Source organism: Sinocyclocheilus anshuiensis, unplaced genomic scaffold, assembly GCF_001515605.1.
Source record: "Sinocyclocheilus anshuiensis isolate Anshui unplaced genomic scaffold, SAMN03320099.WGS_v1.1 scaffold63, whole genome shotgun sequence".
NCBI classification, from domain to species: domain Eukaryota; kingdom Metazoa; phylum Chordata; class Actinopteri; order Cypriniformes; family Cyprinidae; genus Sinocyclocheilus; species Sinocyclocheilus anshuiensis.
Genome location: NW_015552625.1, coordinates 1,969,436 through 1,986,685, shown reverse-complemented (window position 1 = coordinate 1,986,685; position 17,250 = coordinate 1,969,436). Strand labels below are relative to the sequence as shown.

Here is a 17,250-nt window from a genome sequence, read left to right as displayed (position 1 = left end):
GCTTATAAGTGTCAGATTCACTATTTGTACTTTACCGGGAATACATTTGAGGAACCCTTCATTTTGTCACATTTGAAGAGGATTCTGCTGTGCTTAGACATGCTTACTTGAGTGCCTTTTGAAATGCATGCTGGGAGACAGACCTACCTTTTTAAACAACAGAACATTTTCTTCATGGATTGACATGAAAGGAAAGTTAAAGCTTTCAAGCTTGAAACAGAACAAATGCCATCTGACGAACGGTTTTCCAGAGGACTGTAAATGAGGCAGCAAACTTTTCACTGTCTCCTGCTTCCCCTTTTGTCTGTCCGTTTTTAAGTCAATCCGGAAACACCCACAGCGTCCATCCAACATGCATATATTTGTGTCTGCTCGCAAAATGATCACATCTTCACAATTCGTCAGCGCCTGTATACGGAGCCCACAAAATATGATTACGCCTCTCAGAAATGTTGTGAAAGCTTAAGTGTCTCCTGACCTTTCGTACATGCAAAGCATGATGGAAAAATACTTGGGTCACTTTGACTTGATAGAGAGATGGAATCGGTAAGTGTTTATTAAAGCTGAAGGGGCTACAAGGGCCCGCATCAGTGATCAGACATCTGTGAATGGCCCCTACATCAAAGCCCTCCTGTCTTTATGAAGAAGCCACAGCCGAATGGCAATCAACATTAGACAGAAATGTTGGCTACCGCAATTACAAGCTTTGTGAAGTTTTAAGTTTTTTGAAGAGCTACAGAACACCTTCAGCAATCAGAGAGAATTGAGAAACTGAATATTTCTGTGAAATATCACCCTTTTCTGCTCTTCCGATGGCAGAATTTAGTCAGAAAGGTGACAGTGTCAATTTATTTCTGACAAAAAGCCCTCGGGCAGATTTAAGCATAATGATTTGCAGTATCTACGTACCCATTATCTGTGTTACAGAGTAAGGGTGTTGATAGGTACCATTGTTCACAATTTTCCTATGCCGTTATGAGAATTATTATTAAATGTGAGCTAAAAAAAAGTCATCTTTGTGACATTTGTAACATCATCACCTCAAAAAGAGCTTCTTTCTTAAAGGGATAGCTCACCTAAAAATTATTATTCTGTCACCTTCATGTCGCACCTGTATGACTTTCCTTTCTATGTGGGACAAAAAGATAATTTGAAAAATGTCCCACGTGAGGGTGAGTAAATGATGACAGAACTGAACTATCCCTTTAATGCCTTTCCAGTTCACTCTCAGTTCAAAATATGCATAATGTGGATTGGAGGTGGTGGAAAAAAGTACTATTTATTTAATTAATTAATGACATGATTAATTCTTCACACAGAAGTCCTGACTTGATATTTTTCCATCTCTAGGAGGAAGAGCTGAGGAAAAGTGGAGAGGCGAAATACGCCCATTTGAGCAACGATCTTCATGTTTTAATTGAAGTTTTCGCACCACCTGGAGAAGCCTATTCCCGCATGAGCCATGCCCTGGAGGAGATTAAGAAATTCCTTGTTCCAGTAAGTTCATACAGTTGGATTCCTTGAGAGGGATGGTGAGCTGGAAGCCAAGATGAGATGTTCAGCCAATACTGAACTCTAGTGCTCTCCTGCATACATACATTTGTTCATGTTTATTGTGTAGGGAAAAAAAATTATAGAGTTATGCATATGATTAAATATATACATTGGAGATCTGCCTTACAAAATTGCATATTTAACATGCTGGAATTGGCTAGAAACCGAGAGAATGCTGCTAGTTTCTGATAATGTATTTTGCAAATCCACTTAATTTAACCCTAGGTTATGATTCTGGATTTTCTTTTTAAAAAAACCAAATGGCTTAACATGAAAAGTTCTTCTGCCTTTTTGACTATATGTATAGTACAGTTCAGAAGTCAGTAAGATTTAAAATAATATTACTTTTAAAGAGATTTCAAATTAATGTGTTCAATCTATACAAATAAATAAATAAGCAGAACAACTTTTTAATAGTAGTAGAAATAATAAGATTTATTTATTTATTCATTCATTAATTTATTTAATTTTGAGCACCAAATCAGCATATCAGAATGAGTTCTGAAGGCTCATGTGACACTGAAGACTGGAGTAATGGCTGCTGAAAATTTTCAGCAATAAATTACACGAAACATATTAAAATAGAAAACAGATATTTTAAATTGCAATAATATTTCACCATATTACTGTTTGGACTGAATTTTTGATTAAAAAAACGCATCCTTGGTGAGACTTTCAAAAACATTTAAAAATGTTATCAACCACAAACCTTTTTAACAGTAATGTACACACACTAGCTTACTTGTAACGTTAGAAAAAATGGGTCCTGGAGCTTTCAAAGGTAATTAATGTGTCAAATGAATATCTCTGTATATAGTCCAGACTGTAAATATTAATGTAGCAGTATGAGTTGTTGGCTTCAGGGAGGAAACGTTCTAGGCAGGGCCGGATTTACCTCTTTTCGTGACATATGGGCAAAACTAATTTTTGGGCCCCCTTCCCTATTAATATAATAGGCCTAATATTACCACCCAAGCAAACAAAAATATTTCTTAATCAGTGGAAACCGTTTGTTACAGTGTTTTCTATCGCAATAATGAAATTGCATTTCATTCCATTAATAGGCGCGGCGACGTGGCCACATAACCAGTTCGGGAGTGCATTATTTCTCTAATAATTTTAACGGCCCTGGTTCTAGGAGAGATTCCCTACATTCACCTCTCCTGCCCTGGGCTTTAGGCAGGCTCTTAACCTCTTGGGCCACATCTTTGCATCACTGGTCTGGTCATATCCTCCATATGTACTGCTGTCAGTGTTGTTCCATGTTTTATCTTTATGCCCACTGCAGAATACCAAGCAGATGAGTTTCCAGTCTCAATAGCTCTGTTTCTAATCTGTATCTGTAAGTTTTTTTTTAAATGTCATAGACATGCTCTTGACATAGTTATGATGCCTTCTTTTTTACCCAAATTCTAAGACAGCAATGTGTGTCCATTTCAGTTAGGATTCTGCCATAAAAGCAGCTTCCTATGCAGGCAGTAGGTGGCAAGGCAGCTCATTAGGGTTTGGAGCTAATGTCTTGATGTCTTTCCGTCTTTGAATTTGTTTATAGTGGTCTACTAATTTTTTTTTTTGTCAGAAAGCTTGATTCCTGTCAGGATTAAAGGAGTGTGCTGGCATCTCAAGATAGTGCACTTTGAAATGTTAATAGTATCTAGGCAGCCATGTGAATATGTCATAGCATTTGTTTTATAGAGACATGAAATTATAGCCCCCTTCTAATTAAAGGCTTTGGCTAGGCTCCTTAAATCCAGTGAAAACAAACCTTAATGCTATGGCACACATGACATTATAATGTATTGTGTGCTTCTTTCTTGCAATAGTTTCGGGAAGCCATTTTCTGTTCCAGCATCACACATCACAATGCCACAGTGTACAAAGAAAAGTCTATTAAAAAATGTTTTACCGAGTCTAGTGTGGAAGAACTTGACTGACCTGCACCAAGCTCAACTCCTATTTAATCCCTTTGAGATGAATTGGAACACAGACTAAGAGCCAGACCCCTGACTCATCATCATTACCTGTCCTTAGTGATGCTCTTGTGTCTGAATGAGAGAAAATGGCTACTGCAAAACTTTCCCAGAAAAGTGGAAGCTGTTAGCAAAGGGAGGGAGACTCAGCTTCCAAATAATTCCCAACAAACACATACACTACCATTAGTAAGATATTTTTTATGTTTTTAAAGAAATCTTTCATAGTTACCATGGCTGTATTTATTGAATTAAAAGTACAGTAAAAATGCAATATTATGACATATTTTTACAATTCAGAACAACCGTTTTCAGTTTGAATATATTTTAAAATGTAATTTATTCCTGAATTGCCATAGTGGAAAATAAATATACTTAAATGTATTTGAAATACATTTATTTCATGCTAAGTATACTACAAATACATTTTAATATTTATTTACTTAATAAAATACCCTGCAATTGTACTTTTAGTATAGTAAACTGGTATACTTAAAGTCTGCTAAATTGGAACAACTAATTTTGTACTTAATGCAGCTTAATAGTGCTGAAGTACAATTAAAGATATACTTAGTAGGTTTGGGTAAAAAATATCGCCATCTCGATTTTAATCGATTCTCACTTTTAAGGAACTATATCGATTCTTAAATCCCAAGAATCGATTAGTCTAGCCTGTTTTCATTTAATGGATGGAACATTGAAGCGCACTTCCCATCCAATAAATCGCAACAAGGATTGTTCATTGGTACTTTAAATATGAAACAAAGTCTCAGATTTCAATTTATGTCCATTGTATTGCAGTATTTAAACAATAAATGCCGTTTTGGCGCTGTTTAATGTGGAATGACAGATCGCTGTAGGCCTAGGCCTTCTTTAATGCTTTATTTATGTTTGAATAAATCCGTCCAAGTTTTTATGACTTACTGAAGTAATTGTAACTTAATTATTATAAAAACTTAATTAAGTGCAATTTAAGCAGTTGTACAGCACAAATCAGTCAATTTTAACCATAATTTTTATTTTTTTTAATTGATAAAAATGTATTTAAAATTATAAATTTTAACCTTCAACATTATAATGTAGTACCAACTTACTCTCATGCATATTTTAGTTGAGAGATTTTTTTTCCTTGAGAAATTTGGCATGTAGCTACTGTACCTGATATGTATTCAAAATAATTGATATTGAATCGAATCAAATTGAATTGGTAATCGAATCGAATCGAATCGTGAAATTTGTGTCAAAACCCAGCCCTAATACTTAGTATATTTTATTGTGCTAAAGTGGAACTATTGCAAGTACACTTCAGGTACACTTGAAATATTTTGCATTTAAAGACCACCCTAGTGAACAAAACGTAAACTAAGTATACTTGCAGCCAGACTAATTGTCAGTATACTTCAAGTGTGTTAATGATTAGTTAACTTGAAGTGTGCTATTTTGGAACAACTATTTTTTGTACTAAGTGTATTTTAGTTGTAATTAAATTATACTAAAGTATAACTTTAAGTGTATTTAGTGTACTTTTCTATGCTAAATTGGAACAACTTCAAGTATACTTAGTACACTTTAAGTATATGCCTATTTACATGCTTGATTAGTGATATTAAAGTATACTTTTTTTTCACAAGGGCAATATTACTCAAAGATCATACAATCTTCATCAAAAGTGACATTAAAACACATTTTAGACTTCATATTAAGAAATGTGCATTGTGCACAAGTAGTACGCCAAATAAAGCATAATTATAATTTTTTATATCAGTAAATTTCGAGTTATCTGTCAGTAAATATGTTAATAGACTTTAACTATACTTAGTATGAAATAAATGAATTTTAAATATATTACTTTTTACTAGGGTGGCAAAGCTGAATTTTCAACATCATTACTCCAGTCTTCAGTCATGATCCTTCAGAAATCATTTCAATATGCTGATTTGCTGCTCAAGAAAAAAAAATCTTATTTTCAGTTTGAAACAGCTGTCCTGCTTAATATTTTTGTGGAAGCCATGATACTGTTTTTCAGGATTCTTTGATGTGACGTTTAAAAGAACAGCATTTATCTGAAATAGAAATCTTTTGTAACATTATAAAATGTCTTTACTATCATATTTATTCAGTTTAATGCATCCTTCCTGAATAAAAGTAATGTCTTTTTAAAACAGTAGAGCATAGAGACAATGATTTATGTATGTATCATTGTCAATAAAATAAAGCTGCATGCAGATTATCTCTAGCTCTGGATTAAATTGCACTATGAATTGTGAAGTTCCATTGAATGAATTTTGTAATTCCAGATTAGGTTGGTTAACATACAATGAATATGTCTTTAAAAAAACAAACAAACAAAACGCCTTTGCAACCTGGACTACTGATAGGCCTAAACCTTTGTTGATAAAGCCTACAGAAAGCCTATGTGAATACGATTACACAATCTCACACACTGCCAAAAGAAAAGAGTGAGCATCTTTAGTAGGTGTCAGTGGGTTCTCCTAAGCGGCCGGCAGTACTGTGCATGCATTGACTGTAGTCTCATTAAGAAGGAAACTGGCTAGATTTTGCAGGAGTAAGTCTAATACATACCATTAATACAGAGTGGATGTACAGACTCATACGGAGACTGAAAAGCAAAAGCAAGAATTTGTTTTCATTTATTTATTTTTTAGCCTGACTGGCTTGCTGGACACAATTTGGCCTGTTATTTTTTAAGACTCCCTGTTTATATCCTGAATCAATGCATTATCGCTGCTATTAAATCTGATTCAGAACATAATTAGCTTTACCTCAAGACACTCTACATAATGAGTCCATCAGAATGCTCATTACATCTGATCAGTATAAAATAAATTTCTGTCTGTCCATGTGTTACCCTCATTTCTCAAGGCTAGGAATGCAGTCAGATTGTTTAGGCTATGACATGGCCTGCCCTGGCAACAGAGAAAACCTAGCTAGCGCTGATCCAAGAACCTAACACACCTCCCACCTTTCAACATGTTATAGAAATGATCAAAATTCCAACCGCTAGGTTTTAGATTTCTTTGGTGATTCTCTCTGCAGTTACTAAGAATATCTTCAGAGGACTGTGAAATAATCACCCCTCATTTGTCCTATTTCCAAAAGTTTCACCAATTAGCACTGTAGTGGATGGATATTTATGTAGTGTTTTAATAAATGCACTATGTTTGGGATCTTTTTTGAAGAAAGTTAATACTTTTATTCATCGAGGATGAATTAAATTGATCAAAAAGTGACAGCAAAGAGATTTATAATGTTATTGAAGATTTCTCTTTCAAATAAATGCTATTGTTTTTAACTTTCTATTCATTATGGAATCCTGGAAAAAAATGTATCATGGTTTCCACAAAGATATTAAGCAGCAAACCTGTTTTTAACATTAATAATAATAAGCACCAAATTTCTGAAGGATCATGTGACACTTAAGACTGCAATAATGCCTGCTGAAAATTCAGCTTTGCCATTACTGGAATAAATTACATTTCAAAATATATTAAGTTTTATTTTAAATTGTAATAGTATTTTACAATATTACAGCATTCTTTGATCAAATATAAGCACCCTTGACAAATATAAGAGACTTCATTCCAAAAAAACAAAACAAAAACATGTTGTCATATATATTATATAGCTTTGCCAGTTAAACACTGTATTTGGTATATTTACGTTTTATTTAACAATGGACAAGCCCGAGCCCATTTATTGGACACAAAAGCAGCTCTAAATCTCAGCAATGCAATCTTTATTGATGTTGAGCATATCTCTGTGGAAAGGCCACTCTCTTCTAGCTGCCATGTCTGATATTTGCCTGTACCCAGCTGTTGTGCCAACCAGGAAGGGAATAAGTGGCTGGTGGAAATGAGGCTCAGTTTATCTGCCTGTGGCAGTGACATGATAATAAAATAAGCGCTATCCACTCTGTAATCGTCCTTGTGATTCAGGACCCTGTCATGTTCAATCAAATGAGAGAAGGACTTTATAAATGCAGAAAGTGGAATTATTCTTTCACAACAATGCACTGATAGCTGATGTCAAACAAAGTTAATAAGCCAGCGCTCTATTTTTCTCCTGCCTCTATCATTTCTCTTACTCTAAATGAAAGATATGTGTGCATCACGTTCCCTCATTCTGCACCATATTTTGGAGTGTGTCATATGGTGCCTTTTTGTCAGTATGTATGCAAAAATGTTTCTTGTCCTCCACATCTGAAAAACAAGCTAAAACAGATTTCTTTTTTTATCCTTGTTTTTTTGTTTGAAGTCAGCAAAACTTTCTGGCAGTATATTTAACATTCCCTGCCAACGTTCTGGTGGTCTGGCGATGCATTTAAAACTCAGTTGCTTTGACGCTGGCTTCTGCAAGATGTACATCCAACTGGATCAGTTCTTTTTGTAAAAGCATGTCAGATGAGATGCACATACAACACATTCACATTTGTATAGAAATGTATTTTTATGTAAGGTTTGCTGTTTTTTCTTTCCACAGGATTACAATGATGAGATCAGGCAGGAGCAACTTCGTGAGCTCTCCTACTTAAATGGCTCAGATGACCCAAGCCGAGGAAGAACCGCACAAGGACGAGGCTTACGTCTGACCTCCACAGCCTCCACCCGGTACAGTAGCTTCACCTCACCACCCCTCTGAACAATCACAGAAACCTTAAAGGAATAGCTCATCCAAGTATGCCATCATTTATTCGCTTTCATGTCATTCCAAATCCGTCTGATTTTTTTCTTCCGTGGAACACAAAGCAAGAGGTTTTTGAATATTTCTTGTATATTCTCCCTTTGAGGAAAGTTTTTATTTTTTTTTAATCTATTATTTTTAGTCTTATCAGAAGGAGAAAATGTCTGTCAAAATAAGTTTTGGGTGAACTATTCCTTTAACTAACATAGTGATTTGAGCTTGTTAATAAATGAAGTACAAATCAGATCTAACAGAATAAATATCACATAACCTTAAAAAAAATCTTATTCTGCATTTCTGATGAAAGCGAAGTCATCCAAGTTTACTCTAACTGCTTTAACTCTAACCGTTAACAACTCTAATAGAGGCTCAATTTTCACTCCCAAACATCTGCGCACTGTTGTATCATGAAAGTGCCCTGAGGCTCAGTGTTATTAATCAGGTTAGCAGGTGAAGCTTTAATTGTTCTCATCAAAAGCATAACTTATATATACCGTCATACATTATTTACGCCATCTTTAATGTTTATTTCATACATTTCACACTGCACTTGTTCTGGCTTGCTTGAGCCTCTGAAGATCCCTCTAGGATTCTCCCAAAACAACGACAGCTTGCATTACCTCAGGTAGTAATAATAGATTCAAAATATGATCTTTCTGTTTACTGTTCCTGGCGGATAAAGCGCCTCTTGCCCTTGATGTGCCCTGAGAAGTCATTACCACAAATCAGCATGGCAAAAACAACAACACTGATGAGGCCATTAGTCTCTGTAGGATCTTTAGATTTGGATGGACAAAATGTAGAACTGGACAGACCGAAACATCTGCCTTTCACCAGTGCTGCCAACTCCATCTGCCATGCTGCAACAGTAATCAGGTTGAAAATTACTCCAGAAATGGACAGCTTCACCCCTTGAGTCCACAATGGCAGCACAAGGGAGCGAAATAAAGCTGTCTCTCATCGCACTGAATGAAACAATGTGTTCTACAGACTGATTTTTGATGCCATTCTTCACTGCCACTCTTACAGTGTGTAACCAGAGCAGAGCAATGAAAGAAAAGAGCTGAGGCAGTGAATATTGCAATATCTTTGAAAACTCTGCTGTCTCACCTTATTGAATCACTGGCATTATGGTTCACAGGGCTTTAATAGGCTGTCGGTGATGAAAACACCAGCTAACAGCAACCCACTATTATAGCACTGCAGCAAATGACTTCACACAAAATGCTAATTTTTTTTTTTATCTGTAAACATTGGAGTTGTGCTGCACTAATTTTGCATAGAGCTGCCACTGCATCAAGCCTTTGGTATGTGTCTATACAGAAATGTGTGGTTCTGCAGAAGAGTTATATCACAGCAATATCAAACAATTATGGAAAGGTTTGGTGCTGATATACTATCAAATTAACACTTTTATTGAAGCGCCTAAGAAAATAAATACTGTACAATGTAAATGACTTACAGTATTCATATGAATCAAAATTCTTATACATTAAGCTAAATCTACACAGACACAAACTATTTAGAGTTTTTTTTTTATTAATTCAAATAAATTTAGTTAAATTATTGTCATTATTGGAAAGTTGGTTTATCAGTATTTTTGTATTTTATTTTAATATTAAATGCATAACAAATATAATAAAATAAGCAATTAAAAACAAAATAACAACAAATATACTGCGCCAAAACTCTTAATAAATATATAAAATATTATAATATAAAATATAATATGTATATTTTCATAAAACAAAATAAAATAAGAAAAAAATAATATATTTCTATTATATATTATATCATATATTTTCTCTTACTTTATGTCTTTAGAGGTCGAGGGGGGGCAGCTCCACCCCCTCCACCTGGACGAGGAGCAGCAGCACCCAGAGGGACTGTGGGAACACGCACCTCCGTCCCAACACCCACACTAGCCAGGGGAGTGTCTGCACCCCGAGCCAGAGGAACTACAGGGACCCCTGGATACAGAGCCCCGCTACTGCAAGCCACGCACAAATCATATGATGACTACGTAAGTCAAGATTAAGTGTTTTTAATGACAATGAATTTTTTTGAAGTGTGGTACTGTATGTGTTTTAGTTTTGTTTGAAGAACTACTGAGGTAAAAACGCTTGTGTCCAAAAGCTCTTCATTATTGAAAGTCTTGCTTACACACCCACACAAACACATATACACACTCACAAAATAGAAGGCTTGACAGAAAAAAAGGTTTTATTTTTCATTTATTTTATGAATCCTTAAGGATTCTTGTACAAGGAATGGCCTTTCTATTTACCAAATGTTGAATGAATCAGTGAAGACAGAATCCATTCTGACAGATTGAATGCCATAAGATGTTAGTCTACATGCTGAATACTGTAAAGAAAAGCCATGTGGTGCAAAAAGAAAAGCATCTGCTCACTTGATTGACTGTTGTCTGTGAGACGATGAGCTTGACTATCACTATCAGTATCTGACTACCATTACCAGTATTATAATTATTGATGATGATGATGATGATTATTAAACAATAATGGAAGCTTTTGCTGATTTGTAGGACAACACCTACACATTGCAGACTTTTTGACCCAGGTGTGCACAGGGTTATTTTTGCGAATTCTCAGCCAAGTGAACGTCAAACTCCAACCTAATGAAAAAAGCAATATCTCATGGATTCGATTCCCTCTGAGCTTTTGCCTAATGCAAAAGCCCTATATGTGCAGCGCTGTGGCAGATTGGTCTGTCTGCATGGGGAAATGTTAGAGTACAGACTCATTACCAACGTGAATTGAGTTCTGCTGGAGAGCCTCTGTATTACGGGAGACATGGAAAACGTGGACATATTTCTGTGAGTAATTGGGTCTGGGGTAGGCAGGTGGAGGAAAGAGGAGAAAGAAATGAGCAGTTCACTAGGAACATATTGTATATCTTTCAAAATCTAACCTTGCCAATCCTCAACCTCTGGATTTTTACCTAGACTTTGAGAATTCCAGAATGTGCATGTATATTTGTGGAAATATATATAAGTGCATATAAAAGTGTATATGACTATGTACAAGTGTATCTTGTTTCTATATTTTATACTGTATATTACACATAGAGAGAGTTATCTGAATCTGAAAATTGAATATTGTATTACTTATTCACATTTCTTTGGTAAGAATCATTTCAAAGATTCAATATCTTTCTGAATCATATTACATTTGTGTGATTAACATAACAGCAGAAGAGTTATATTACAGTAATATCAAACAATCATGTGAAAGTTTATAAATAATGAAATACTATAGTCAAATTAAAACTTTTACTGAAGTGCCATAATGAATTCTTATAGCTACACAAAGCTAACCTGTTTTGAATATGGCAATTTTTAAAAAACCCAATAATCCATTTATAATATTGGGGGGAAATGGTTTATGAGTAATTTTTGATATGTGTAGATATTAAATATGTAAATATAACATTTATTAATAATAATAAGATATTAATTAGATTTTTTTTGCCATGGATATTTTATCCAAAATCTTAAAAAATAATATGTCCTTCTACTTGTCATTAAAAAATGACAGGTACTGTATAGTCAACAAGCAGCTTTGAATATATTATTTTGAAATGTTACAGCAGTCTAGTTTTTCTACTAAGCCACAGAGATATGTATATATGTGTTCAATAGAAATAGTCTTTTTTTCTGTTATTAATTTGCTGTCTGCTTTTACACAAACTTAAACTGTCATCCAGGTTTAAGATGTATAAAATGAAGACACATGAATATCCACTGTTGTGTGGCAGCGTTCTGCTCTTTTTGTGGGTGAGGATTTGAATCCAGTAAATCACAGCTCTTATGTATATCAGCCGAGCCGTGCCAGAATGCCTCCTCCTCTCCCTCTCAGCACAACAGCTTTACTCAAAGATCACAAGTGCTTTCTCAGAGGGCTCTTCACTCTTCTACAAACCAGTCAGACACTCCACTATGAGCTGACGCCCCTTTTCCTCCAACAAAATAAACAGATCTCTGAATGTGGCTTAGTAGAAAACTAGACGGCTGTAACATTTCAAAATAATATGTTCAAAGCTGCTTGATGATTTGTAATTTTCCAGCTTTTCTTATCCGTTGGCCATTGTTTATGTTGTTTGATGTTAAAATACTTTTTCTTATCCCAGCTTAATATGCGGAGTGCTTGTAAGTCATTTGTAGGTTGAGTATGCTGAAAAGTGTAAACACTGAGGCTCTGTGGTGTTATCAAAAACATTGTTTTGTTTGTTTGATTATCCTGACCAACCCAGCATAGCAACAGGGTCTCAGCCAATGGTGTTAGTTTGGGGCGGTGCTATCTGTTTGTTTTGACCAATGGCAGACAGGGGAAAGGTGTTTGAGAACAATAATTATTTTTCCATTTCTGTTCGGTAACTCTAGTGGTGCAGCAATAACACACTGGAGAATTATTTCTTTTTGACAATTTACCCTCTTGTCCTTTAGAAAACTCACAAGACTTTTGTTCATTTTTGAATCACAAACTAAAATATTTTTAATGGAACCTGAGAGATTTACAGTAGCCTACATCCTACCATTGAAAGTCCATTCCAACCAAACGCTTTAAACAGCATTAATCAAGCATGTTTGATTTTACATTCATCATATATATACTGTACGGTATGTGCATTTATCAATGTTTATATGTGAATTCAAAATATGTTTATTTGTGTTTTGAAGATGAACTAAAGTCTTGCAGGTTTTGAATGACGTGAGGGTAAGAAACTGATGACAGATTTTTCATTTTGGGGTAAACTAACCCTCTAACCGCCTCACAGTTTTCTTTTTTTCCTGCATAATATACAGGTTTAATGTACTAACTGTTTGAAAACCCAATTAAAAAGCATACAGAATGCCTTCTAAGGTCACAACCAGGTCACTGTGGATAAATAAATGAAAAGGGTCAATCGCTGTGAAAGAAGCCCTTGAGTGTCTCGGATAGTATCGCAGTAAATCTCTTACACACACAATCACACACCACTTCACATGGCAAAAGCCAATTCAAGGTGCAGAATAGAATGTTGCGAAAAGGTTTCATTCGCACTATTTCAAAGCAAGGTTCTCACCACGGCTGTAATTGTTTTTTAACAATGGGCTCGCTTACACCACTGACTTGACATTTCTGAGGTGAACTAATTATTGAAATGGAATTCTTCATGCAGAACTCCCTCGTTTAATAAAACAGATGTATGACATACACCTCGAGAAGAAGTTTAATAATTTCCTGCTGAAGAGATATGCATGTGGAGTGCCTAGAGGCTCAGTATATTATTTCAGCTCTGCACATGAGAAGGCAGTTAAAAAACTGGGAAAAGTAGCACTTGTGCTTTTGCTGTGAAAATATCAAGGAGGGATGAGCTGCATGTCATGACCGGTTAAATTGTTGTGTACAGTACACGCAAATATCAGCCCTTATGATTTCTATGAGCTACAGTATATTTACTGGTCAGTGATTACTGAATCGGGGAACACTGGCTACGGCTATCACAACTCCTTGTCGTGCATGAAATAACACCTATTAAAATTTATTGCAACATGATTTGCAAATGCGCAGTAGATTGCTCCGTTCCAGGAATTGCTGCTTCTGAAGGTTAGAAGTAATAGCCTACTTGTCTGTCATCAGCTTACTGAGTTAGTTCTTTTATTTGGGTGATTGTAAAAGTTTATGTAACAAGTAATATGTGCTCCTATATTTCTACAGTGAGATCTTTGGCAATAAACAGTCCTAGTTTATCACATTCCTGCTGCCACTTTCTTAGTACTGGCAAACGACTGTGCTTTCAGGCAAAGCCAGTGCTTTCTAAACTGTTATTTTAGCTCTATAATTATTCATGTGGTTGTTCTTGGGTTGGTGGAAGGTGCCTTAATGACTTCCAGTGAGCGGTTATCATATATGAATAGACATATCAATTATCTGTATTTCCAGTTTGTAAGTGGTAAGAACTTTTAATTATTTGGGGAAAAATCATAGAAATATCCTGGCCATAGACAATAATTTGCTTGATTAAATTATTTGAGATATTGTTTGCCTAAAGCAAAGACTGTGTAAATCTGTCCTGAATTTATGAAGATTTCTCTACATATGGAGCAACACATGGTAATTGACATATTTGTATGGAGAAACTCAGAGATCAGCTGTTTTAGAAAAATAATCTATTTAATCAGATCCTCAACAAATCACAACAATTCCATGCAGTTAAATTTAACATATATCAATATAATAGTTATTTTACAAAGAATTTCCCATACCAGGATGACTAAATTCCACTTAAACTCATGATTCTAATATATTTAATATACAGTGCTACATAAATATTGTTATTTATTTCCTAAAGGTTGGCCAATTGGTTTTGACTAGTGAATTGCTGATGCAAATACAAACAGAGATGCCAATGACAATACCAAAAAAAAAAAAAATCAAAGCTCTAGCTTTGAGTCAGAACACTGGTCTTTCTGCCTTCATTATCCTTTTTCCAATAAACTGTGGCTAACTGAATGTAATATTTAATGCATTTAAACCTATTAGTCACTAATCACCATGATATGAAATACAGTTTCCCTTTAATATAAAATTGATGTGCAATGAAATCCCATTTTGATTATGTTTGGAAGAATAATGTGTCCTTTCAATGTTTGCAACAATCAGAACGGACTATTAAATAGATATATGGCCTATGTCAGTATATTTCAGACTGCTCCATCCTGTCTGGCCTTAAGCCCATGTTTGCTCATACTTCAAACTGAAAATATTAGCCCTGAAAAATTGGTTGAGAAACAAGTGGTAGACAAAGAGGCTTCAGTAAGCAGACGGAATCACAGACAAAAAGCATTTTCAACCATTCATTTCCCTTTGCTGTTCTCCAGTGAGGAATCATATTCAGTTGCTGTCCCACACAGAGATCAGTCACTGTCAAGAGGTGTTGGTGGTTGTCAATTGATAATGAAGCTGAGTATTGAAGACCTTTGGCTGTCTGCTGAATTAATTACTCTTGCAGTGCTCTCTACCACTTGATTTATTTCCTGTTAGCATGCACAATAGGACCAGAGTTAATTGCTCTTTCGAACGAGTGTTGAAATGTAACGATCAAGCACCATTAACTAGAGCTTGCTCGAATTATGCGCAGTGCCTTGTAAGTGCATGTTAAAGTCAAAAAGGTCAGACACAAGGACCTCTTAAATAACACTTTGTTATTATACTAGTAATATCCTGGCCACATAGTGTTTGCATAGATGTGCAAGACCTCTGCATACTATAAAGTACTAAATAGTTTCATATAGATGTTTGAATGGGTTTTCATGTGTTCCTATTGTAGAATGCCTTGCTTCTAACTTTTTGACGTATAGGAATAGACGTTAGTCAGAGTAGAGTATTTCTTACAGGAAAACGAGGCTGTACAGTGCATTCAATGATTTGTACTGTAATGATGGTCTGATGGTCAAATATGTGATCTAATTGAATTATTTCGAGAAACTTTAAAATGCTATGGAGAAAGTCGAACAGTATCTAAAAAGGCAAATAAACTAAAAAGACTGATGAAAAGAGGAGAAACCAGCACTATCATATATTGAAATATTTTTTAACTACTAATGACCACCTTTACTATAATTTATCACGTTTTATTATAAGTTTATTTATTGTGTAAAATTTAGTCTAACTTGTTGTAGAATTTATATTAGATGATCTGTTGAGAATCGCTTTTTCCCTATACATTTTTATTACAACTGTGGCATGTTGTAGCTATTGGTTCTAAAAGTGCAGACGATTGTTTCTTCATAACAAATGCTATATTGATTAATTAAAAAAAAAAAGTAATTATTGATTATAGATTCTAACCTCACTACAGTCTGTAGTTCACTCACATCTTTTCAAACCTAAATTTTCTCATTTTAATCTTTCTGAATCAAACAATTCACTGAAAAGATCTTAGTCATACAGGTAACAAATGACATCAGATTTACAATGAGTAAATGATGACAATTTTCATTTTTAGTTGAACTATATTGATTAATTAAAAAAAAAAAGTAATTATTGATTATAGATTCTAACCTCACTACAGTCTGTAGTTCACTCACATCTTTTCAAACCTAAATTTTCTCATTTTAATCTTTCTGAATCAAACAATTCACTGAAAAGATCTTAGTCATACAGGTAACAAATGACATCAGGGGTGAGTAAATGATGACAATTTTCATTTTTAGTTGAACTATTCTGTTCGTTCATTAAATGTCATAGCAGACAAAAATGACACATCTTCATCTTCGTAAATGTTCAAATGAAAGCTACTCCTTCCGTTCTTGATGAAATGACCCTATTAAATGGGTAGGTCAGTCACTCACTACCTCTCACTGTTCTACCAAAATGTATTTCCTTAGAGTGCTGTTGGTATTAGATTGATTGACATGTTCTGAAATATGCCATTAATAGTAAAACATGCTGCTTCTTCTATACGCTGCTGCTTAAGATATGCATAGCACTCTATCAAGAGGACATGTTAACAAACCGGGTTAGTTTTAACAATTAGTGTGAGAGGACAGAACCCTGACCCTATTAGCATGAGGAAAAACTAATAGAAGGAAACTTGTGTGTTAGATCTGGACCTGAACAACTTAATCCCTGGCATAATCCGTAACTTTAATTTAGTCTAATCCTTCTTCATACTCATAAAACCTAACTGTTGTGAAGAATTTTAATGTAAAGGGAATAGACAGGGTCAAAATAGCTTACCCAGGTTTTTCTGACAGATTAGGCCTAATAAAAAAGGGAAGCACTTTCAGTTAGTCTGTCTGAACAACAAAATGGTAACAGCATACTTGATGTTATGAGTTTGCATTTGTGCATTATTTGGAGTTTACCCAATAGTGAGTTGTTTTAATCAATCCAAAATAGTGTCATCACCACGAAATTGTGTATTTAGCACAGGACGAAGATGAATTTTCATTTTATGATGCTGTGTATCTTTTACAGACCAAAAAGTCTGATTGTTGGGGTGTATCTCACAGACA

The 17,250-nt window shown here is 34.8% G+C and overlaps 1 protein-coding gene across 3 annotated transcripts in view; it reads left to right on the top strand.

The window, feature by feature from the left end:
• LOC107666564 (KH domain-containing, RNA-binding, signal transduction-associated protein 2) overlaps positions 1 to 17,250 on the top strand; it is a 65,341-nt gene that overhangs the window by 32,836 nt on the left and 15,255 nt on the right. For all 3 annotated transcript variants that reach the window (XR_001631682.1, XM_016457974.1, XM_016457973.1), the window contains exons 4-6: positions 1,351 to 1,497; positions 8,025 to 8,152; positions 10,050 to 10,248. Coding sequence is in view for 2 of the 3 variants with exons in the window: in XM_016457974.1 (XP_016313460.1) it covers positions 1,351 to 1,497; positions 8,025 to 8,152; positions 10,050 to 10,248 (474 nt within the window). In the remaining variant the exon portion in view is untranslated. The remainder of the gene's footprint in view (positions 1 to 1,350; positions 1,498 to 8,024; positions 8,153 to 10,049; positions 10,249 to 17,250) is intronic.